The sequence below is a fragment of the Girardinichthys multiradiatus genome, chromosome 12, assembly GCF_021462225.1.
Source record: "Girardinichthys multiradiatus isolate DD_20200921_A chromosome 12, DD_fGirMul_XY1, whole genome shotgun sequence".
NCBI lineage: Eukaryota > Metazoa > Chordata > Actinopteri > Cyprinodontiformes > Goodeidae > Girardinichthys > Girardinichthys multiradiatus.
In genome coordinates, this window is record NC_061805.1 from 1,710,870 (window position 1) to 1,736,495 (window position 25,626).

Here is a 25,626-nt window from a genome sequence, read left to right on the forward strand (position 1 = left end):
TCTGATTTAGCCAGATTACTAGATGTCATATGTTGTTCTTTTAGTATGGACTTAAACTGCTGCATTTTTGTGCCACCTATGCTCTTTGGTGTTTACATCTTCCCCTGAAATTTTCTGAGACAACAATATAAGGAGTTTTGTAAACTTTAAAAACCAAGCTACGGATGTTTTCAGCTTCACCCAGGATGAGAAGTAGGAGATGAAAAAACTGACAGGGCTTTTGGTCTCCTCGACAACAGCTTTGATCATCACATCCTTTCTATTTCAAAATCATCAACAGGAACTGCGTCATACTTTACATCCAGCTTAGGCCATTTTCTTTGGACTCAAACAGGAACTCAGGGCCACTAATCCATCTGCTATTCCCCAAGAAATACTCTGCTCTCTGCCCTTTTGATGCCTCATCTGCTGGATTGTGTTTAGAACTCATACATCTCCACTGGTCCGCTAGTGTAGCTTCTCTGATGATGGGCACTGTTACCAACAAAGGTATGAAACGTCTTTGCTTCATTGCAGATGTATTTTAGGACATTGGTGCTGTTCTTGTCAAACTTTCTTTTGAAGCTTTGTAAATATTTCTTTGCAATACAGTGATTCAGTGGGAAGATGGAATTTTCAGTAAGCCAATACAATAATATCCATCAGTTCATTGTGCTGTATTTGTCATAATATTCGGAAACTTGACATCTTCTCTGGACATTTCAGTCTGACTTGTGATGTTTTGTCATTAAAGTAATGATAGCATTGTTTAATCAATATAGTTTCCAATTGTTCAACAGTGACAGCCATGCAGCCTGTCTTGTTCCTTTCACTCCGAAGTGGACCATTGATGACCCTTCCAGCTCAGGTCCAAACTGCATATGGGCCTTCGTCCTGACTGTTTATCAGTACCCACAGCCTTACTTTGGTGCATCTGTGCCAATTAGCAAATCTACATTGACATCTATGTTATGGAGCTTGATGCTTTGCAGGTTCTTGTCAATGTCCTGCCAGTACTTGTCTTATCACACTTGTCAATGTTCTCTTGTGGAACTTTATACTTTGAATCAGGCATAATTGTTTGTCATAACATCTGGAAGTTAAATAAAATATTTTTTCAAGTGCTGCTACTTCCAGAGAGTCCAGAGATGATGTTTACTCAATGTCTTTATGTCCTATTGTTCACAGTTGAATACTTGTTCTTTTGCAATTCCATTTGTTTTCTGGCCAGAATTTCTGTGGATCATGTGACTGTGCTGCCCAGATCCAAAATGTGTAATTCTGCACAGTTGTGTTAGTTTCTGGAGACCTGACTTGGACAGCAATGATAGAAAGGACTGAGTGATCATCACCAGCCCCAATATGACCACAGATTTGAGTCATTGTGAAGGTTGTACTCAGAGGTGGCTGTGGACGTCTGGAGAATGCTCCTGCACCTTCCTGGTCAATATGCAGGATACTATGATGCCCTTGATGACATACAGAACAATCTCTGCATTCTTGGATGATATGTCCCAATTTTAAACCGAAACCTATACCTTTTCCTTAATAAAGTTCACTTTATCTTTATAGGGCTTCTCTTTGAACTTAAAACAATTGGCAATTGCATGATTACTAAGGAGGCAGTACGGACACCTGTGGGCTTTGAAGGACTTCATCTTATTTCCTGATATACAGTCATTCACTGCAGTAACATTTGTGGTAAAACTGTTCCATCTTTGCCTCTGTTTTGTGAAGTTGCTGTTGGTGTTTTTTGAGTTGAGTTGTTGTATGTCCAGGATATTGCCAAACAATGGATCAGATGCAACTTTAATAAAAGTGACAGGATCAGTAAATACTGCTCTCTGACCCATTTTTTTCCTGCAAGTCACAGGCCATATTTCTCCATCTTTCTCTCATTTTATAGGCCTGCTTCAGGATTCTGCTCCGGATTGTTCATGGCAAGTCTAGTTCTTTTACTTGTGTAATATATTTTGTTAAGTTTTAGCATCCCTTTAGAAACAGGGAAAATGCTCACATTGATTTAATGGTCTCACTTTAATGGCTGACCAGCTGTTAATTTTAGCCATATTGGCATGTGTAGTTTTTTGTTTCCAATACGTTCAGAAAGCCAATTCTGAAATGTTGGGACCAAGATATCTAGGCTGCCACCTGGTGTATTGTTCTGGAAAATGTTAACAGTTACTCCAGGTGGATGTTTTGGACCCCAGGCCATTCTCAAATGCTCTTATAAACTTGTATTGAAGAGGATTGCCATCAAAACAGGTATGTTTCTTGGTGACAAGACAGAGCTCTGATTATGCTGAACAAATATGATAGTGATGCCATTTTGCCTTTGCATAATGTCAATAATGCTGGTTTGATGCTCCATTTGTATTTCTGGCTGCTGTTGCGTACTTGTGTTTTGACTTTGATGAATAGTTATTTGGGCACATGCCTTTTTGGCATGTCAGTTCTTTCAATTACTGGCTTTTGTATAGGCCGGACATGTGGTTGCTCAGAGATTGTGTAAGGCGCACTGATGTTATCGATATGTTGTTCCGGAGCAAATACACTGCTCCAAAAAATAAAGGGAAGACTCAAATAACACATCCTAGATCTGAATGAATGAAATATTCTCATTGAATACTTTGTTCTGTATAAAGTTGAATGTGCAGACAACAAAATCACACAAAAATCATTAATGGAAATCAAATTTATTAACCAATGGAGGCCTGGATTTGGAGTCACACACAAAATTAAAGTGGAAAAACACATTACAGGCTGATCCAACTTTGATGTAATGTCCTTAAAACAAGTCAAAATGAGGCTCAGTATTGTGTGTGACCTCCACGTGCCTGTATGACCTCCCTACAACGCCTGGGCATGCTCCTGATGAGACGGTGGATGGTCTCCTGAGGGATCTCCTCCCAGACCTGGACTAAAGCATCCGCCAATTCCTGGACAGTCTGTGGTGCAACGTGACGTTGGTGGATGGAGCGAGATATGATGTCCCAGATTTGCTCAATTGGATTCAGGTCTGAGGAACGGGCGGGCCATTCCATAGCTTCAATGTCTTCATCTTGCAGGAACTGCTGACACACTCCAGCCACATGAGGTCTAGCATTGTCCTGCATTAGGAGGAACCCAGGGCCAACCGCACCAGCATATGGTCTCACAAGGGGTCTGAGGATCTCATCTCGGTACCTAATGGCAGTCAGACTACCTCTGGCGAGCACATGGAGGACCGTACGGCCCTCCAAAGAAATGCCACCCCACACCATTACTGACCCACTGCCAAACCGGTCATGCTGAAGGATGTTGCAGGCATGGACTGAGTTTTGGAACAGAGTTGGAGCTGTGCTTTTCTTAATAGAGGTTCATGCCATCAGAATGTTTTGAGCCACATTATACATTTATTTCCAATACCCAGAGTCTTGTATTTGCAGTCGCTAGCTCAGTCTCTAGTTTAAGTTGCTTCTTTTCTTGTTTTAATCATTTTGATCTGTCCTCCTTTTTCATCTTTAGCTTCTCCTGTGTTTCAAATTGATGTTTCTTTTCGAGTGCTGCAACGTACTCCAGCATCAGCCTTGGCTTGTACACGTGCCAATGATGCCCTGGAAGAGATACAGGATCCTTGACTGCATGTTTTTGACTTTGATATAACAGAACACACATTGTAAGCACTGTCTTCAGGGCCTATTCCATCTTTAACATTGTCATTGGTTTAAACATTATCATCTGCATTTGGTTGGACATAGGATTGACCTAGTTCACATAATCTGCTTTTGACATGCTCAGTAAACTCAAGGTAAGTGCTCATTTTACTTTCAAAGTATTCATTTTGTTTTCTGAGTTCATCAGAGGATATTGGCAAACTGTAAATTTTTCCTGTGACTCCTTTCCAACTTGATTACACTGAATGCACCGAGTTGTACTATTTTTCTTCTTTAATCATATAAAGTAATTGAAATTTACATATACAATTGTAGTATCTTATTTAAATGTTAAAAAGGGAAAGTGGAAGCTCTTTGCTTAGAATAAAGTTACTGGAGTTCTTGTGGTAGAGCTGTTACTAAACTAAGGCAAATGTAACTCAGTTTTTCACTAGATACACCATGGGTTTGTGGTGTTCACGCTACCGCACCCTGTTGGCGGTTAGATGCCTCGGAGTCCCCTCTGCCTGACACCACCGTTTACAGCACTTTCTTTTAAAGGAATTACTCTCAAACTGTACTACATTTTCAACACATTTAATCTAATTAAGGCAGAGGAATGGTTACAGAGATCAGCGATGAGGCTCCCGTCCTGGATCCGCTCAGTGATCAAAGTGACGAAGCGGCTCAAAAGAAAGTGTTTATCAGTAGACTATGTCAGCATTCGGGTGTCTATCTGTTAACACAGAAATATTGAAAAACAATTTCCTCATATTTGGCCTATCTAAACACTCCCAGCTCTGAGGGGTCCCAAGCAAATGCTCTGTTCATAAAACCATCCACATATCATATGTAATCTACCTTCATTAACTAAAATCGTAATAATTTCCAGGTTATCCTTTCCCATCCCATCTACCCTACTACACAGAAAAACTGACAGTTATAAAATATATTACATGTAACATTACACATTCCATTCATTTTGGCTCAGAATTTGTATTATTTACAAATTTTAACATAATAGAACCTAAACCTTATGGAAGCCGCTGTTCTTCTGTTTAGCTCAGTTTAATCTGCAGCCCATATATGTAGTTATTTTAGGTCAGATTTTCTAAACATGAAAAACACCTTTTTAACTGCTACTCATAAGCACTGTCCCCTCTGTTGAGGTAGGAAAACTTTACTAGCCGTCAGTTAACTCTTACATTACTCCTCACCCAAGCCTGTAATCAGTTAGATGATAAACAGTTTTTTTATGATTTTGAATGCTTCATTGACGAGAACGGTGTACACATCCCCTATCTGGTCTGTGTTAAAACGCTGAAAGGTGAGGAATGGCATGCTTATGGATTGAATTGCACCCAAAAATTACTTCTCCATTTCAGGAGACCGATGTACAGAGGCTTTACCTTAATAGCTCATAACGCGCGTGGATATGACAGCTACCTGATTATCACAGCTATGCTGCAGTTAGGCATTAAACCTCATCTCATCATGCAGGGAAGTAAAGTTCTCTGTTTAACCGACCCTGATTACTGGTTAAAATACATTGATAGTCTGTCCTTCATGTGTATGAAGCTTAGTGCGATGCCGAAAGCATTAGGTTTTAGTGATAAGACCAAAGGTTTTTTTTCCCCACCTATTCTCCTCTGAACAACATCTCCAGTATGTGGGGTCTTTTCCTCCTCCATCCTCCTACGCTGTAGAACGCATGAGTCTTCAAGAACAACAGGTGTTTAACAGCTGGTACAGAGAAGCGAGCAAAGGGGTCTTTGACTTTGAGAAGGAAGCTCTTCGTTATTGTAAAAATGATGTGGACATTCTTTATCAAGGTTGTGTTAAATTCAGGGATGAGTTCTTTAAGGAGACAAGTGTGGATCCGCTTAAACGCGTCACAATAGCATCAGCCTGCATGAAGGTTTTTGTAATCAATTTCCTTCCTCCTAAAACCTTGGCCATCCCCTCACCTCTGGACTACAGGCGTAGTAGTAAGACGTTTTCCAGCACGTCCATTCAATGGCTTGGCTGGATTTCAGACAGCAGAAAAATTGACATCGAACATGCATTAAACATGGGTGAAAAGAAAATTGGTTCATATTCTGTGGATGGGTATGCAGAGATTAACGGTGTCAAAGTTGCGTTTGAATTTTACGGCTGTTTTTTCCACGGCTGTAAAAAGTGTTACATGCCTCATGACAAGTGTCCGTTGAGAGGGGTAGCATTTGAACAGTTTTATGCAGCCACTGTTGAGAGAAGCAAGGTACTCCAAACTGTGTACGGCCTTCGTCTCTTAAACTTTCCTGCACTCTCATTATTGGTGACAATTCTGGCAACACTGAGAGAGATCCCGAGTGAGCTTCTTGCTGGGCGTTGTAACATGACTTGACAGGCACTTCCTGGTTTGGTGTCACTCCAATCCTCTTTATCAGGTGATAGTCTCTGCTGTCAGAGCACTTTATTCATGGCATGAGAACATGAGCATGAGCAGTCCCAAGAGAAACCCGGGGCAGGACGAGGCCCCTACAGATCAGGTTGTTACGGATGTACTGAAAAGCCTACCGAAGCATAACCGTAAAATGCTGAGTACATTTTGAAGAAATTATCCAAAAGAAGTGAGAGTTGGACTTCGTGAGGTAAATTTGTATATAAAGGAAATGTTGTAAAGGGGTCCCACATGATTGACTTGTTGAAAAATCTCATGCTTCCGTTTACAAAATCTGGAGCATGGCTACCCCAAGGGTGGTCAGACTTTCTACATACCTTGTCAGAGGTAAACATCCTCATATCTTCAGTCATTAACCCTTATGCTCGTGATGAATATAGACGGTTCAAAACAGAGGGTACATCTATTGAAAATGGGGGTACACTCCCCAGCGTTAAGCAGAGAAGAAAAAGAAGAAGAAGACAGATAACTCATTCCCCCCACTGGTCGAGATCCGAGCTGAAAGATCCAAAAAATGCTGATGGGAAGTCAAAAAAGTCTCTTCGTAAGACGACATTACCACCCCGATGGATTACATTTTCACCATAAACCGTTATAAGAAAATGAAACATGTAGCCTATTTCTTTTATTCAATAAAATATTTATTGATTATATTTTCAAGTCTAGCTTCGTTCTCTACTTCACACACTAACATATGATATCATTACACAAATATTAAATCATAAGAAAAAACAAACAATGAAAAAAAAAAATAAGACATTTTAAATTCCATAACAATCCAGAAACATCTCCAAAGAGCATGTTCAGTGAGTATAAAATGTAGAACTTTGATTAATGACACATTTCTGATATTTTTTCACAAAGTTAGATACCATTAAATCATTCTTAATCACATCTCCGGTGTATTTTGACAACACTTGCTGCATTGATAATCCACACGCTCTATGACATAGATAAAAAATGCAATGGTGACCGCACACAGTGGACAGAGTGTTTTGAAGCTGATTATTATGATACAATATTTTTGAGGATCTGTCTTCTAAAAATGTTACGATGCTTGACGGGTAGAACTCGAAATCCGGAGAGAATCCATAAGAGTCAAAAAAACTGGACTGACCATTCTCATCCAGAGTCAGGGCTAACCAGTGTTCCCCCGGCATGTGTGAAGGATGTGTGTTCTCAATAAAGTAGGCCGGCCCTGGGAATGTGTCAGCTAGCAGCGGCAGCTGGTCACACGGCCATACACCACAAAACAAATCTCCCAGCAGATGACGCATCAGGCTCTCAATTTCATGATTATTCATGTCTGATTAGATTAATAATAATCCACCAGCACATGCCTCTTTGAATCAATCTCTAAAATAGAATCATAACAAGCGTAGATGATCAGCGTGGTGGTATATGGCAACGGGTTTCTGAAACGCATTTCCAGTCTTAAATTCCCACTGGAAACTGGAGATAGAGCATCTGTGTCCTCACCCGGGTTAAGATTAAATGTGAATAGAGAGTATCCTTGATTAAATTCCTGACGTGTTATACTCAGCGGAAGATCTTGTAGATGTCGTCCTGTAGCCGTAAACAAGTTGTAATACTCTCTCACTGAACTACCTTGGTTAAAATTGGGCTGGAAGGCTTTAGCTGGAATTTGTCTGCCATCCTTACACAAAGCTAAATATTCCATATCAAAATGATTAAAGTCAAACGGATTGAGATTGCGTGTTCCTGTAAAAGCGTCATGATCCAGTAATGCAATCACCACATACTTGGGAAAGATACCTAAGAAAAGATTATCTTGGTTGCATACCCTTGAATTTTCAGGGATAGAATATGTTTTTACATTCACACGTGAAAGTGGATAGAGAGCATTTGCTTTCATTAAACCTGAAGCGTGCCCCAATCGAATGGCTGGAGATGTCATAGTTCTATTTTTGTGGTGGACCAAAAGGCAGACAAGCACGGAGAAAAGCAGAGAGGTGGTCGAAAACTCCTTTAATTTAAAGCGAGTCCACTTACATGCAGGCGAGGTGCAGGGTGACAAGATTATCCAGTTCAAGGACAAAATCCAAAAGACATCTCATGAGGACATTGAAAAGACATAACGACACCGCGTGGAACAAAGGACGAAGGCAAACTTAAATACAGACAAAGGTGGACATGAAACAATAGGGCAGGTAATCAGAAGAACAGGGAACAGGTGACACAAGGAGGCTGGGAGGCAGAGGGAGCAGGTGAAACAGATAAACCAATAAGGAGAAACACAGACCCAAGCAGAACAGGAGAAAAGATGACTAGAATAACAGTAAACAGTAACTAAAGCTAACCTGTTAAAGTCCAAAACAAAAATAAAGCCAATGAGGGCGAAACCTGAGTCCAAAACAAAAAACCTAGATGCAGAGGCCAGGGGCACATAAAAAAACAAGGGTCCAACAACTTGGCTGCTAATGAGCCAGAAACAGGGCAGCAGACGATCAGGAGGCCTGCCATGGAATAGCCAAAGGCAGGGCAGCAGGCGTCTACGAAACCGGCGGCGACAGAGATGCAGGCAGTCCGGAGGCCGGCGCCGAGGCCAGGCGAAACCACGAAGCTAGGTCCTCGGAGGCCGGTGGCGAGGCCAGGCGAACCCTCGAAGCGAGGTCCTCGGAGGCCGGCGGCGAGGCCAGGCGAACCCACGAAGCGAGGTCCTCGGAGGCCGGTGGCGAGGCCAGGCGAACCCTCAAAGCGAGGTCCTCGGAGGCCGGCGGCGAGGCCAGGCGAACCCTCGAAGCGAGGTCCTCTGTGGTCTGTGATGTCGCCAGAACCATGGCGGAGACTTGGACCCAGGCGGGGCCCGCAGAGGCTTGGACCCAGGCAGGAGATCTGGAGGTCGGCCAAGCAGGGTGGATGACCTTCCAGGAACTGTGTCAGGCTGTGTGTCAGGCTGTAAAGCCAGGAGCACCCCCCAAAGAAAAACCACAAGGTGTTCCGGACCTGGTTGTGGAGGCAGCCCACCCACGGGATCCTCCTGGATCAGGCGAGGTAGTGGAGGCGGCCCACTCACGGGCTCCTCCCGGATCAGGCGAGGAAGTGGAGGCAGCCCACTCACGGGCTCCTCCCGGATCAGGCGAGGAAGTGGAGGCAGCCCACTCAGAAAAGCTTAAGGTAACTAAAATTATCATCCATTTTACCAAATGAAGTCTCTCATGATTACAAACAAAGTCTTTTAGCTGTAGAATCCATTTCTAATTTGGAAACAGCATACTGAGCACTCATAACTATTTTTTCAGTTCATTGGTTTCTGTTTTAGATCATCTCTACAAGTTGCTGGAGCAGATTAGATTACTCAAACATTTGAGCAGAGGAAGAAAGGTTCTGTATCTACTTTTTGTCTTCCTTGTTTTTTAGATGTAAAAACATCCATCTAAATAACCCGTGTTAAAACAAAATGAATTTACAATTCTGTCAGGTTCTCTCTTTTTATCAGAATTTTGTGTGACGTGCCTGCATTAACCTGAGTGACCTTTAAAGTGGATAAACTACATGTTTTGTTTTTAGATGTAAAAAACATCTAAAAACATACAATTAGAAAGATTCGCTTCCTTGTAATGACAACATCCGGTTAATGACAACATCCGGCTAATGACAACATCCGATTAATGATGATATCCGGTTACGTCACAGGAAGTCCCGCCACCGGAAGTCCCGCCCTAGGATGTCCCAGCCGCCGGAAGTCCCGCCCACCTGTCAAAATTTTCACACCTCGTTTGATTGAAGGATGTACATTTAGTCTCTAAGGTCCATCAAAACTGCTGGCTGTTTTATTGTGCACATATTAGCTGTGTCCAAATTCCATAACACATACCAATCAATTAGAAAAAATACTGCCACAGATACAGAACTATCTGTGCAAATGTTGATAGACCAATACCACAATAATCAAAAATCCAAAAAGGATGTTTTAAGATTACTTTTAAAAGGATCTACCTGGATTCTTTAAACTTGTTGATCCAAAACATTTCAGCTTTTGGCTTTTCCCCCAAAATGAATTTTGTCACCATATAATTGGAGCCCATCAACATTCCAAATAAGTAAAAAGTAAAATATAGAACACTAAAAATAATGGTTATTTTTAAATATTAAAATATATGTTGTGTCTAAGAGAAAACTGCATTTTAGAGACAAGCAATGGAAACCATAGGAAAAGCCAGAAGTTATTAGATTACTTCTGTTAGTTGTTACTCCATAGATTCTTGTGTTTTCCTATAGATCTGTTTTACCTTGGTTTTTTTATTTAGTCTAGTTTCCTTGTTTTCTGCTCAGTTCCTCTTGTCCCTGTTTTCCCTCTGTTCATTAGTTTTATTAGACACATTCCCCTCAGCCTCCCTGCAGCTTGTTCCACACCTGTGTCATGTTTCCCCTGATTACCTGTCTCCCTGTTTCATTGGCACATACTTCACTTCCCTCAGTATATTAGCTTCCTGGTTTTCATTGTTCTGCACTGGTTCCTTCTGTTTACATCTCTGTTGCTACCTGGCTCCATGTCCATGTCCCTGCCTCGGCTTACCCATGTAATTTGTTATTATTATTATTATAAATATACAAAACCCAAAATATGGCTGACATTATTTTTTTAACATCTCCTTCTTTGTTAGTCCAGTTAACTTTACTCATGCATAGACACAGCCTTTGCTGCTGATTGTCATTCACGTGTTGAATATTTGTCAAAAGAGTCTCCCTTCATCTTAGTTCATTCCCAGAACATGTCTCCTGATGTCTTGGTTCCTGTTTTCTGGTCTGTCTTTTATTTTAGATTTTTTGCTTTTGTGTGCCATCCTGGATTTCCTGATTCTTTATTGTATGGTTAATCCATATTTTTTCTTAATCTGTTAGCTCCTGTTACCTCTGACCTGTTTACTTTTAAACTCACACTGTCTGTATTTGCTAGTATTATCATTTTAACAGGACTCAGGAGATGTCATCAATATTGTTTATCCATTGGATTAAATGTAATGAAAAGTTTCTTTCAAAAAGCTTGATTTTATGCACAATGAAGAAACAACTGAAGAATTTAAGTTTAGTCAGTAGACATAAAATTATGAAAAGCAAAATTTCCCAAAATCCCCACTCCATTGCTTTGAGATGGCTACAAATCTTACTTTGATACCAGCAGGGTTTTGACAGCAGAGTTTTAAAGGAAACCTGCACATTTGAGCGTAAAAACAGAAAATTCTGCTCCTGAATTGAAAATGTCTTATTTTATTGACATTAGATGACCCCCATATATTTACTGATTTAAATATTGATGAGCATTGTTATACCCCATTGTACAAAATCTCAAAATTATATAAATACGTGGTGTTTCTAGAAACAGATTTTTTCCATGCATATAAATTGTCAGAACAAGTACACATTTGATCCGTATTTTATTTGATTTATTTTTGTAAAAACCTAATGTATACCACAAAAGATATGCACCACCCCAAAGTTTGGATCTAATAGATGTAAGCCACGTGACCCGTCTTGGACAAAGGTACATTCACTTTGATGCAATACAAAGGTCACAAAGTTCAGGAAATTACTGTTTCAGCAGAACAATATGAAAATAGCTGAGACATAAAACATGTTGCGTTTAAAAAACAATGTTATATTTTCCAAACAGAACACATCTCCCTTAAGGGATTTCCATTTGACATAGTTAATGTGGGTAAATATTGTGCATGCATGCATACATGTTTAAAGTATAAAGTTGCTATAGTCCCAAATAATATATTTCTTGTTTACACTTTGTTCCTCAATGCATTTCAAGTCTTTTTGTTTGCATGGTTTTCCATTACATTTTCATAAAACATTTGGTCACAATCATGCTGAAGCCTGAATCAGAAGCTACAGAATGGACTGGATGGAGAAATTAGTTTGTTTTGTTGCATAGCCCTACTTTGCTTGTCCTTCCTTACCCTCCTTTTCCTTGCAGATCACCAAAGAAATTGTCTTTCAGAGAATCCTCAGTCCATTTAGTCTGCCATTGCAGATTTCTTCCATCTTGCACACAGCCATGATGGAAAGTAAATAAACATGCCAACTATTTTCAAGAACCTTTGTCAATCAAGGGTCATAAAATTTTTTTCTTTGAGTGTAAACCAGCCTTCTTATTATGTCCAAGTCAGTGCAGAGTACAGTTCTGAGGTTCAGCTCGCAGGCCTCCAAACCTCCATGTTGGATACACATCAGGACATGCTGACGACTGGAGAACTTTCTTCATTCATTTGAAAGCAGACACTGACTAAACTGTGGGGGTTGTTTGAGATAACATGAACACTTAAAGAAGCACAGATCCCCCACTGAGCTTTCTTTGAAATCAGTTGACGGTTTTCTGCACATTCTTTCACATTGTGGTTCACAACTTTGCCATATTCAATTCAATTCAAAAATACTTTATTAATCCCAAAGGTCTGCTACTTCTACAGAGGGCTGCAGCAGTTAACAACAGAATTTCCACATTAGCAAAGCATATCTTTATGACTAGGTCCATCAAAACTGCTGGCTGTTTTATTGTTGTGCACATATTAGCTGTGTCCAAATTCCATAACACATACCAATCGATTAGAGAAAGTACTGCCACAGATACAGAACTATCTGTGCAAATGTTGATTGACAAATACAATAATCAGAAATCCAAAAAGGATGTTTTAAGATTACTTTTAAAAGGATCTACCTGGATTCTTTAAACTTGTTGATCCAAAACGTTTCAGCTTTTGGCTTTTCCCCCAAAACGAATTTTGCCACCATATAATTGGAGCCCATCAACATTCCAAATAAGTAAAAAGTAAAATATAGAACACTAAAAATAATGGTTATTTTTCTAAGAGAAAACTGCATTTTAGAGACAAACAATGGAAACCATAGGAAAAGCACAACTTTACATTATATTTGTGAAGCTATCGGAAGTCGCTGGTCTGTCAGTGTTTCCTGATCCCCTAATGCTAGCTGATCATCTGGATCATTGAGGCCTATTCTGGATCCATGCTTTCTGATGCTGAGCCTGAATCTATGCTTCATTACCCAGCTGTGTTTTTATTAGCATTGTGACATAGTTAGTTAAGAGAAATACTGTACATTACTGACATGTAACTTGTGCTGTCCTTGTCCTGCTTGAGTAATTGTGAATATATGTGAATATGTTTACATATCATTTTTTTATTCGTTAAAGTTGCTAAAAGCAATTTAGCTTTTTTTTTTTTTTTACTTAGTTCTTCTTTTTGTGGGTCACCTTTATACAATCCAACATAAAAAACATGATTTTGGAAACAGAGCCAATAAGCAATAAATAAGTTTTCCTATTTATGTTAGTAAAAAAATTGTAAGTATTGTAAAAAGTCAATCTGAGAAACACTTCCACTGATACTTATTGTAATCTAAATTTTCCAGAAAAAGCTCAGCTGTTCCAGACAAACTTTCCAGTGGATTCATCTTCTTCATCTCATTTTGTCTTTCCATCTTTCTTTGCATCAAACTGATATCAGTTATTAAGACTCAACTGTAGCTGATATTACTCATAAGCATGCATCATACAAAGACTAATAATTTGAACACAGCTAATAGGGCCATTGTGTTGTATTCTACTGTAACAAGTCAACATTGAAAAAGCAGTGACTGTAAGTACCTTGGCATGATATTACCACATTCATTTTTTGCTAGAGGACATTAATGTAAATGAGTGAAGTTCCACATATCACAAAAAATATATACTGCAACCTGTGCCTAGCAGTTTACACACTTGAACACACTAAAAGAGCAAGCCAAGTTCATTCTCTATGCTGAGTCCTTACATGCATTCTGCTGTCCCATCAGACGTCAGCTGATCCCTACATGGTTTTACATTGTGAACAAGACGGGAGTTGTTGGGGGCAAGTTGTTGGGGGCACACTGACATCATTACCAAAAGTACAGGTCTTTGACTGGATCTACACTCAAAACATGCACACTATTTTACTCACATCAGAATCCATAGTTTTATGAAGAAGTAAATGTTCACAATATTGTTAATGTGAATTGAAAAAAAAAAAAAAAAAAACTTTGAAGGTAATTTTTCCATTCATGATTTTCAAGCGTACCGTAGGTATAAATGTTGCTTGCAGATAAGGCTTTCTTTGCAACATATTTTCCTGCAGAGCTACATACAAAATAAATCAACTGTCTACTCTGATGTGGATGCATTAGAAAACAGTTGATGTTGCATTATTCTCCACGGTATATAAATCTAAAAGGATAGGCACTTTGTCTTGAAACATTCCAAAGGAAAGAAAATCTGTAAGAAATAGACCTGAAACAATGGCAAACTGTAAGCAGTTCACTTAAAACACATCAGTGTTTTTACATGTTATACAAACAAATGCATACAACACAAGAAAATCATTCAGAATAAACCTCTTATAGAAAACAATTAAGTCAGTTTACCATGCATTGTTTTGTAAAGGCTGTTAGAAACATGTATTTGAGAAAAAAGGTAGTGCTGACTGTGAGCCAGCATTCATCTGTTCAACTGACACTGAGGGAATGTCCTAAAACATCATCATGGAATGGTGGTGTTGTAAACTAAGGAGCGACACAGCTTGTTTTACAGTGTTATAGTCTGAGGTTTTCCAACTGATCTTCCGACCTGCTGTTCTGTCCTCTTCCCATGACTTTCAGATCATGCTGTTCTGTTGAAACAACCACACTTCTACTGTAGCTAACTGTTTGAAACAGTGTACTGGTTGTTCTGTTGGCTGTGAAAAACTGCTTTAAGAACTGTGCCTCTTACATTGGTAGAAAAGTAACAGTGCTCTGCAGCTAAATATTATGATGGTGTCTTTAGAACAGTATGCAATGCTAACATTCTTCAAATACTTTAAACATGTTCTGGAAGTTCCAATAAGCTACAATATTTCATTAAAGGCTGCACTTTGGTGTGAAAAAAGGGTTATAGGAGGGCATCACTGCTGAGGAATTGTTTAAATGTGCTGTATTATGTTGATTTAATGCTGACTACTTAAATCAGTTTACAGAGAGGAAGAATTGCATTAAACAGGGAATTTATTGTTACATAGCATTAGTTTTGTAGCTGTTCCATATTCCAATAATCGACCATGAGCTGAGATTCACAAAAACACTGACTTGTAACCGTAATCAAAGATTTTTCTGTTTGATTGACCCTGTAGTTGGCAACTCAAATTCAAATCAATTAACGTGTCATTTTAAGTGCAACTAGGTCATGTGTAGTCAAGCATCTAAAAATTAAATCAAAGGAACAACAGATGTGGAAAAAGCTATTTAAGCAGAAACTGTATTTTCTATAACAATTCAAGATTTGTTTGCGGTTCATTCAGGCAATGAGAGAGTGGGAGAGAGCAGGATATTCATTAGGTAACAAGAAGGCTCAACATTTTGGATTTGAAAATGTTGGCAGAAAGATCAGAGTTAAGTTAAAGATCACTTTCTCTAGGATATAAACACTAGGAGCACTCTTTTTATAATGCTAACTAAACATGCCAAAGACAATTAAAATGTCAACTCTAGAACAACATTGTTTTTTTTTAAGTGATTGCTCTATCATACAACTGCTGTGACAAGTCCACAGCTCCCAATACAAAAAAATGAATAACCACTCTTGGCAGGAAGTCAAGAAATTAAAATAATTTCCAATGCTGCAGTTTTTAAACAGGAATTAGAATGGGCTAAAATCTGTGCTGGCAGGTCAGTTTTTTGAATCTCTATGCATTTTATCCACGACCTCTGTTAATTTCCCAGCAACTCCAATGCACCAAAGCTGAAGTGTTTCCACTGCTTGCTGGTTAGGAGCTTCTAATGCACATGGTTGATCTATTCTACAGAAACAGTCTAAACAGATGCATGCTGAGCAAACATATTTCTAGTCATAAAAATGGGTCTGTTTATAATGGTTTGCTTAATTAGCTGATTAAATATCCTTACACACTGATTCACAAAATTTTGAAATCATATTGGGAAAAGGAAAAGAAATGCTTTGAGGTGCTATTTCTTCTATCATTGATGGTTTGCGAAGAAGCAGAGCAATGGAATGAATTTGGCTACTAAAGTACAAAAAAGGCCAACACGCTGGTGTTTTGTGGTTAGTATTCTAAAACTGTCTTTCTAGAGACATCTTTCACAGAATTGCTAGAGTTCACTTTGCATGAATACAGGTGAACAGTGCCAGCTCCATAACCAAACAGAACCCAGTGGACCCATCCAAACTAGAGTCTGTTGCTAAATCACATAGATGGAGGACTAGATGACTATTTGTACATGTTAGTTTGTTGAAAAGAGAAAATCTGTAATCATTGCTGCGCTATGGAAGGACAGGTGGATGCAGCTTCAATAAAAAAAAAAAAAAAAACATTGATCAAAACGTTAGCTACACACGCCCTAACCCACTTCCTCAGCAATGCAAAGCAATCTATGTACTATTGCACAAGAGCCATCATGAGAAACAAATGAGAAACAAAACAGCTTCCTCACTAAAGGCTACATGTAAATAAGACACAGTAAAGATTGAATTAAAAAATACAGCTGGTCTGCATAAGTCTTATTTAAAACTCTAAGACTCTCTTTCTTCTGTCCAGGTTGTGGGGTGTCATTAGAAATTAGAAAGTGGCTCTCCAATTTTAATCTTGTTTCAAGCTCTATATATGGAGGTGTCAACAAATTACTGAAGTCAAAAAGAAACCAACAACTGCCAGAGGAAGACATTTTCTATTGGAGAAATGTCTTCTATTTTGCTTTAGAATGCCATGTGAACCCTTACCTTAACCCTTTGACTTAGAATACAGAGTGAACACAAAGTGAGCATGTAAACTAAAGCCTTCAGAAACGCTGATAAAACCCATCACAATGCCTCAAAAATGCATTAGAAAGGTTGCTTTAAAGCCGTGGTAGCACCATTCATCCCCCACTACCTTCTGTACCTCAGTGCCCTGCTGCCAGTGCCTTCGCTGGTGCTGCCCCCTAAACTTAGGTGGTACCCATTAGGCACACGAGGGTCTACACCAAGAGTTGGATGTAGGGCTCCCATCATTCGAGGCAGTGAGGTCCGGGGTGACTGTTCAGCACTAGGGGTAGGGGACAGTGATGCCACATCCTGGAAGACATCCAGCTGGTTCTGGAGGCTGCTGTAAGGGCTGCCCAGGGCCTCACTGTGGCCATGGCCCAGAAAGGGCTCTGAGCTGATACGAGGGACAGGGCAGGGGAAGTAGTGGGAATCGCTATGACGGAGAGTGTTGTGTTCCGACAGGCCACGGCTTAGTCGACCAGGGCTCTGAGAGGCCTGGCTAGATACAAAGTGCACTTGTGAGGAGTATGCAGTCTTGTATGCCACCCCAGGTCGTGGAGTGTGTGGGACCTGTGGAAGCTGCCGGCGTCCACGGCTTGGTGTGCTAGAACTTGACCTTGATGCATCTGGGCTGCCTTTAACCGAACCACTGCCCTAGGTGAAAATTGAACAAGCAATTTGAAATGATAGAACAATGAGCAAAATGTGAAGGAAAAGAAAAAGAAATGACATGAGGACAAGGACAGGGTCATCCAAGTGAAGATAAAAAAAGAAACACATCAAAAGGTGGGAGATGCAAAAGATGACAGAAAACAAATATGAATGGAGAATCCAGAGAAGGCACAAAGAAAGAACAAACACCAATTGTATGGAATGACAGACAATGATGAAAAGAGAAAGTGGGGAAAGAAGTGAAAGGGCATGAGAGGCTGTACTAAAGATAGACAGAAGAGAAAGAAGCAAAAAACGTCAGACAATAACATCTTTCAGATCATTCGTTCTATCCACAATCTACACGTTCCTCATGCCTCACATTCAGCTGAAGGTCAGACGTTGCTGGGACCTTTTGGCGCTTGTGGAACAAAAAGAACCACAGGCCGATCTCCCACTGTCTGTCTAATCTGAGAAATACATTAATCAACAGAATCCATTCTAGATAACAGGATGAGGTTGGTTCACAACATCTTTGGTTGTGTTTAAAGCACTGCATGCTCCTCTTTCTGACCATCTGGCAGGTAAGTAACTGAAAGAACAACAGATATGTATTTATTTACATGAAGATTCATTTGGAATACTGATTCTTTAGAATTAGGATTTTATTGAAGGAGAACACTGTGGTGGGTTGACTCCCTTATCACTACAATACAGTGGCTTGTAAAAGAATTTATACCCCTTGAACTTTTCCACATATTGTCACATAACAACCAAATATATTTTATTGGAATTTTATGTAAAAGACCAACAGTAAGTGGTATACAATTGTGAAGTGGAACGGAAATTATACATGAACAACATTAAAACATTCTTTACAAATAAAAAACTGAGAAGTGCAGTGTACAAAAATGTTCAGCCCCCTGTACTCTGAATAAAGAGGGCTGAACTTTACTGCCTTCAGAAGTTGCTGTTATGATTGCTAATGACTAAATAGAGTCCACCTGTGTGTAATCTAATCTCAGTACAAATACAGCTGCTCTGTGACGGTCTCAGTGGTTGGTTAAGAGAATATTGAAGGAAACAGCATCATGAAGTCCAAGGAACTGTTATGATTTGTGGGTGTTTTTGTTGGTTTTATTCACAGTTAAGGTTTTGAATCGTTCTTCTGTTTGTTTTCCTGGTCATGCTTTAGTTTTTCTATTCATGTTTTGCTTAGTTGTGTATTTGGATTGAGCTTCTGGTTATGCTTTGGTTTCATGTTTTTCTAGTTAGATTTCTGTTTGTTTGTATCCTTGAAGTTCTGTTTTGCCCGTGTCATGTTGTGTTCTGTCTGTTAATTATCTTTATCCAGTACACCTGCTCTGAGCTAATCAGTCTCCGTGCTCCAGCTGGATTACTATCCATATATACACTCCTGTTCAGTTATTCAGCGCGGAAACATTTTTCATACCATGTCTTGTCTTCTGGATCATACTCATGTGTTTAATGCCAAGGCTATCTTGCCACTCTGCCCATGTCTACTTTTGCCTGTCTTGCCTGCCCGTTTATTGTTTCTATTTTTTTCCTGCCTCATCTGTGAGTGAATTTTAGTTGATTAAATCTTTTTTCACTTACCATCACGCTGCCTGCTCGTCTGCATTCTGGGGTCCTATCTCGCAAGCCCTAACAGGAACACACCAGACAGGTCAGGGATAAAGTTGTGGAGAAGTTTTAAGCAGGCTTAGGTTATAAAAGATTTCCCAAGCTTCGAACATCTCATGGAGCTCTGTTCAGTCCATCATCTGGAAATGGAAAGAGTATGGCCCAACTGTAACCAACCTCCCAAGACAAGGTCGTCCATCTAAACTTACAGGCCGAACAAGGAGAGCACTGATCAGAGATGCAGCTAAGAGGCCCATGGTGACTCTGGATGAACTGCAGAGATCCACAGCTCAGGTGGGGGAATCGGTCCACAGGACAACTATTAGTCGTGCTTTGCACAAATATGGTCTTAATGGAAGAGTGGCAAGAAGAAAGCCATTGTTATAAGAAAAACATAAGAAGTCCAGTTTGCAATGTTGGGATCCCAGCCATTCGTTACAAAATGAAAGGCCAGTAAGAACTTTTCTGGAACTTTCAAAATAAATCACATTAACCTACTTCCAGCACAGCCAGGAACAGGGAATAACAGCGGACTTCCCGTAACGTTACTGTGTGAATAAAACCCGCTTTTGCAACAGACTAACCTCTTCCATGCGGGTCCCCAGAGGAACTGGACGTAGGGACACAGTGCGCTAATGTCTCCTTGCTGGCAAACAGACATAACTCTTCAAACCGGATCCAAGAGTGTCATACGATCTTGTGATCATATGCACTAAGTTAAGTAGGAATGAATGTCTCTTTGTGTATCCGGTATTCATTCATGAACGGCGTAATTAAGGTGCAAGCGTGGCTTGACTTTTCTCTCTGAGGTCTACAGAAGTAAACTGTGTTCCAGAGAGTTCCCAGCAGAGACCCTGTCTCTACAATGCCGAGTGGAGCAGTTTTCCCGGTGTGAAGGAAGGACAACACGAGCGCATCACCGTGGTTACAGCGGTAACGTGCAGTTCAGCCGGCCTGGCAGAACGAGCTGCCCCACCGCACAGCTCCGGAGGTTAGCAGCAAGTTAACCCTTTGTTCACTGTGGATGCTTTCTTCAACTTTGTCACCCGGACAACTTCTCCTCAGCACGGTTCACCTAAGAGGTTAGGTTTGGGCAGAGAGACGTAACTTAGAATGAAATAATCTAAACATTATTTTAGTTTTATGAAGTTTGGTTTTGTTTGTATTGAAACACAGCCATCTTAGTGCTAGCAGATTAGCTGTCAGCACATGTGCTCAGTTTGTGTGTTCTGTGTTTGTGTTTTTTTTTTTTTTAAGTTAAGACAAACTTTATTTAAAGGGTGATTTTAAACACAGAAGATCGGCCATAACGCGCCGTTCACGCTTATGCATTTGGACCCTTTTATTAATGTTATTTTGAAGGTTTGTTTGATTCTGATGATAAGCTATAAGTTCTTTTGTTAGCTCCAACTGCTAACAGCTAAGAACATGCGAGTCAGCTAAAGATAATTTACCCAAAAAGGTTGTTAGTTTTCAATCTAGAAAATAATATTTCCCTAAATATTATTTTACTAAACTTGATAACTAAGTAAACACCATTAAGCCCCATTGATCCAGAAAGATTTGGTTCTTATTCAAAATAATATTTCCTTAAATATTATTTAAATATTTTCTTAATAATAATATTTTTTTAAATATTATTTTAATAAATAAAGGCAGCTAATTAAATACCGTTGAGAATTGGTCATCCAGAAGGCTGGTTTTATTCAGCAGATCATTATTTAAAATATTGTTTAATCAAAATATTGTTTTATCTGATCTTGCATTGTGAATGGTTTGTAGGTGTACCAATTATTGCCTAAGTTGGTTCCAGGACTAACTTGACTTCATTTCCAGATTCTTCAAGATAATCCTTGGTTCTCAAACATAAACATTGCATGGTAATGTTGCATCACTCTTTTGGTCAAGATTTTCAATCATCTTGAATCAACTTGTTTATATTGTACATAGTCCATTAGTCTCTTTAATTCTGCTTAGTAGTTTAGTTGGATTGTTTTAGCATAGTAAAGACTTTGTTGATTGAAATATGTTTGACTTTGAGTTAATAAATTCTTGTATTTTAAGAAATTGTGTGAATTTATTCTGTGTGTGCAGAGTTTTGCTGTTCAATGATGTCAGAGCTTGGCTCATCCTTTCAATTTTGTCCTATTACCACCGCCTTATTGGGCTGGTATTTACAGGACAACCCTTAACAGACCAAATTATTATTTAATAAAATATAAAAGTATAATATTAAATACTAAATAATATATTCATAATCACAACAGCAGTTTGCCAGAAGCCATGTTGGGGACACGGCAAACACGTGGAAGAAGATTCTTTGGTCAGGCGAGACCAAAATTGAACTTTTTGGCCAAAATGCAAAACGTTATGTGTGGCGGAGAGCTAACACTGCACATCACTCTGAACACACCATCCCCACTGTCAAATATGGTGGTGGCAGCATCATGCTCTGGGGGTGCTTCTCTGTGGCAAGATCTGAAAACTGCTGTTTACAAACGCTCTCCATCTAATCTATCTGAGCTTGAACTGTTTTGCAAAGAAGAATGGGCAAACATTTCAGTCACTAGATGTGCAAACCTGGTAGAGACATAACCTAAAAGACTTGCAACTATAATTGCAGCAAAAGGTGGTTCCACAAAGTATTGACTCATGGGGGCTGAATACTTTTGCACAATGTTCTTTTCAAATTAGAAAAATAGAAATCGTTCCACTTCACAATTGTATACCACTTTGTGTTGGTCTCTCATATAAAATTCCAATAAAATATATTTATGTTTGTGGTTGGAAAAGTTCAAGGGGTATGAATACTTTTAGAAGCCAACGTATAGCCCAAATGAATTTATTGCGATTTTATGACTGTAAAATTATGGAAAAATTGTCAAATGAGTTAGTGCTTTGAGCCGCAACAACTTTCAGTTTTTGGCTGTTTTTTACTATTACTATGGATAAAAGCTCCTGGCATATCTCGGCTGTGCTGACTTGATGGCAATAAGATTAAAAGTGCCTGAAGTCAGAAACATACTCTAAAAGGACACTTTCTGTCAAAATGTCCTTTTCTGTTAAAAACTCATGAAAACGTGAATTAGAAAATACAGTTTATGTAAGCCAAGACAATGGGAGGGAATAAAACAGATGCTAGGCAATGGGATAATCCATATGTTGAGTAGTGATAGGTAGTGATAATCAATGGATTTCAAAGTTTTTGTTACTAATGGCTTTGACGTATTCAAATACATTAAGAAACTCCATGCAGCTCCACTGATAGCTGGGGACTCCTACCTGCTTTTTGCTGGTTTCCTGCTCCTCCCGGCAGGAGCCGGTGGCAGTTGCAGATTTGGGACAGCAGTGTTCCCGGCTGCAGTAGCGGTCACATGAATAGTAGCGTTGCTTGTCTGTGGAGGAGTGATGGTGTTTCCTCTCATGGGAGCGCCCACGTTTCTGGGTTCGCTCTTGGGAAGCAGCAGGTTCAGATGCCGGCTCCTCGGGTACACCTTTAAATCGGACGAATAAATTAGAGGTTGACAAGTTGTGTTTCCTATAGGTCCTGATTTCTTAACAACTTTTTATAGAGTTAAATCTTTTACCTTTTTAATGTAGGATAATATACGAACAACGTCAAAACAAGTGGTATTGGGTGAATGTTTTTTATTTTTTCCAACACCTTTTAATGATTTAATTGTGTTCCTTATTTCTGCCACAAAGTATAAGAAGGATTTTCTTCTGTTTTCAAGGGAACAAGTGGCCCATGCACTCACAAATCTTTCATACATTTTCGTTCATCTTTTTGGAGAAGATCAAGAGATCAATAAAAGTTGATCAATGGAAGAATTTACATACTCTTAATAATTGGATCATATTCTTCATGACTGTGATCATATTGTTGTTGTCACAATAACAAAGTACATACGATGCTTTAGTTTTGAGTGTTTCAGTGCATAATTATATATATCCAGCTCATGTATCAGGCCAGAAAAGTCAGTAAGGTTAAACTATTTTAATATTTGTGGTAATCCGTATTATTATAATTACATTATTGCAATAAGGAAAATGGAACATTTTAGGAGAATTTGATATAATTGATGCAAATTGGACTGGACTTAAGTCTATCCTTATCTGTGTCAGCTTTATCATTTCAGCATGCAGCCATTCCTGGGAGATTGCTGCTCACACTGAGCTGCTCCAATGTCACTACATGCTTATGGTAGACTGCATGTGATCTGAATCTGAATGCATGATTGGATAATATTGGAATCAACTGGATTGATTTAATTTGAGCCTGGACCAATCTAGATTCATTAAACATAGATATGGGTTCAACCTGTTTGTCTCGTAATGTTGAGATGTAATTATTTGAGAATAGGCGTAACATAAATGCATCGAACTAACATTTTTTTAAATTCATTATTGTTGTGGTTTCAATATTTTTTGCTGATACGTTTTAGTACTAATTCGTAGTTTCCTCTTTTTCTATTATAATTTTTTGTTAAAAAAAAAAAAAAAAAAACTCCTAAAGAGTTCAGAGAGAAGTATAAAACTAAAGGGCGACTGTTTTGCACTGGACATGATGAGTCAATCTACGGTTTAACAAATGCTACTAGTAGAACACAGTAATTCAAAAATGAACAAACTACTTTCTACTTTCTGACTGTTTGCTGACTGACCATTTGAGCTTGGAGGTTGAGCACCAAGGGGGCTATCCAGAGACCTCTGTCTTTTCTCTTTGTCCCGGTCTCTGCGGCGGTGGCAGTGACGGTGGTGGTGGTGTGTTCTCTCCTGACGGGGTTTTTCCAGGGTGTAGTCCCTCAGGTTAACTTCCTGGGGCCGCTGTGGAGCTACAGTAGAAGCCGAGCGCCTCATAGGGCTAGCATCAGGGACAGACTAAAAGAGCAAGGAAAGAAAAGGCATCAATGAGAATCACATCCCAAACAAGTTATTTGTGTGCAATTCAGGCTCCAAAGTATTATTGTACATGATACTTCCTTCTGTGCCATAAAGGCTTTTTTTTAATGAAAGATCTGGATTTCAACATTTCTACATATTACACTTAACCCTTGAAGGACCTATATAGTGAACATGCAGTTTTTACCTTTAAGTCCCAAAACGGTACCTCTTCTAAAAGTGTAATAAAAATGTTATATTAATTTATTTTCACTTTCAGTGCATCAGATCTTTTCAACAACTTCAGACCTATCCATAGATATAAAGTTTTCATATTTTTTAAAATCTTTTATATGTTGTTATGCCATTTTTGTCCAAAAAGCATGAAAATGTAATATTTTCCTAAAATAAACATTAAAGGGTTCCCCCTATGCCAGGCAGCCTTTCCTCCACCAATCCCTTCTGCCCCTCAGATGAATTCTCACTGCTGCTAATATCCTCCTCAGGGAAGCAGCAGCAGGACCGCTAAAATAGCCTCATCTGGAGTTAGTCTTCTCTTCATGGCTGTATCCTAGATAAATGACAAGCAAACTGCAGGCTGCAAACTATTATCACAGAAGATGCACCTGCATAAATGTGCTTGCTACATATCCAATAGAAGAGAGGAGTCTCTGTCTCCATAAAGAAAACAAGGTAAGAGAACCATGTCCTATGGTTATATTGGGAGTCAATAGCATCAAATTGGTACCGAAGGTAAAAAGTGTACACAAAATTTAGAACTCTTATCATACATACCTTGCAATCAAAAGGATAAAGAAATTAAAAAAATAAAGAGGTGCCTCAAGGGTTAAGAAAGCATTGTTCAGTTTTCATTAGAACCTTCAGCAGTGATAGCACCTGACCAAGTCCAGCACTGACATAGCCACATGTGTACTGGTACTACTTCTATAGGTCTAAGAATTTTCAATGATGCAAATCTCTGGCCAGCTCATGCAGTACCATAAACAGGGAGGTACTTAATGACACATGAGAGTGTATACTTACATCTAGATACATCCCTGGAGAGTGTCTCTGCTGTGAGGCCGGAGAGGGACAGACACGAAAGAGACAGAGTCAGTAACGAAGCAATATGATACAGCTGAAAATAGATGTTCCATACACGGGCCGATTTAGTGGCAAAGAACAATAACAAGCACTTCTACAAAGTCTGCCAACACAACTATATCTTAGAAATTGCTATAAATAAAATAATTTTTACGTGTTTCAACAGAACACTCAAAAAAAGCCAATTAAATAAGCACCAACACTAAATTTCAGTATATTAGAATATTATTAAAAAGTCAATTTATTTAGTTCATTTGATTCATAAAGTGGAAGTTATATATAGATTTAATACACACAGAGTGATATATTTTAAGTATTAATTTCTATTAATTTTAAAGACAATGGCTTACGGCTAACGACAACCCAAAAATCAGTTTCTCAGAAAAACTGTAAGATTTTTACAATAAAACAGATAAAATAAAATCATATGTTATGATCACATTTTGATCTATACAATGATGGTGCTGAGCAGTCACAGACAACCTAGA

At 39.1% G+C, this 25,626-nt stretch overlaps 1 protein-coding gene across 1 annotated transcript in view; it reads right to left on the reverse strand.

The window, feature by feature from the left end:
- Positions 1–11,439: 11,439 nt before the first annotated feature.
- Positions 11,440–25,626, reverse strand: part of cacna1ba (calcium channel, voltage-dependent, N type, alpha 1B subunit, a) — a 150,692-nt gene continuing 136,505 nt past the window's right edge. The window contains exons 48-51 of the mRNA XM_047380421.1: positions 25,079–25,108; positions 23,818–24,034; positions 22,436–22,647; positions 11,440–17,512 (exon numbers count right to left, since the gene is read on the reverse strand). Of these exons, the coding sequence (XP_047236377.1) occupies positions 16,982–17,512; positions 22,436–22,647; positions 23,818–24,034; positions 25,079–25,108 (990 nt within the window). The 3' untranslated portion in view covers positions 11,440–16,981. The remainder of the gene's footprint in view (positions 17,513–22,435; positions 22,648–23,817; positions 24,035–25,078; positions 25,109–25,626) is intronic.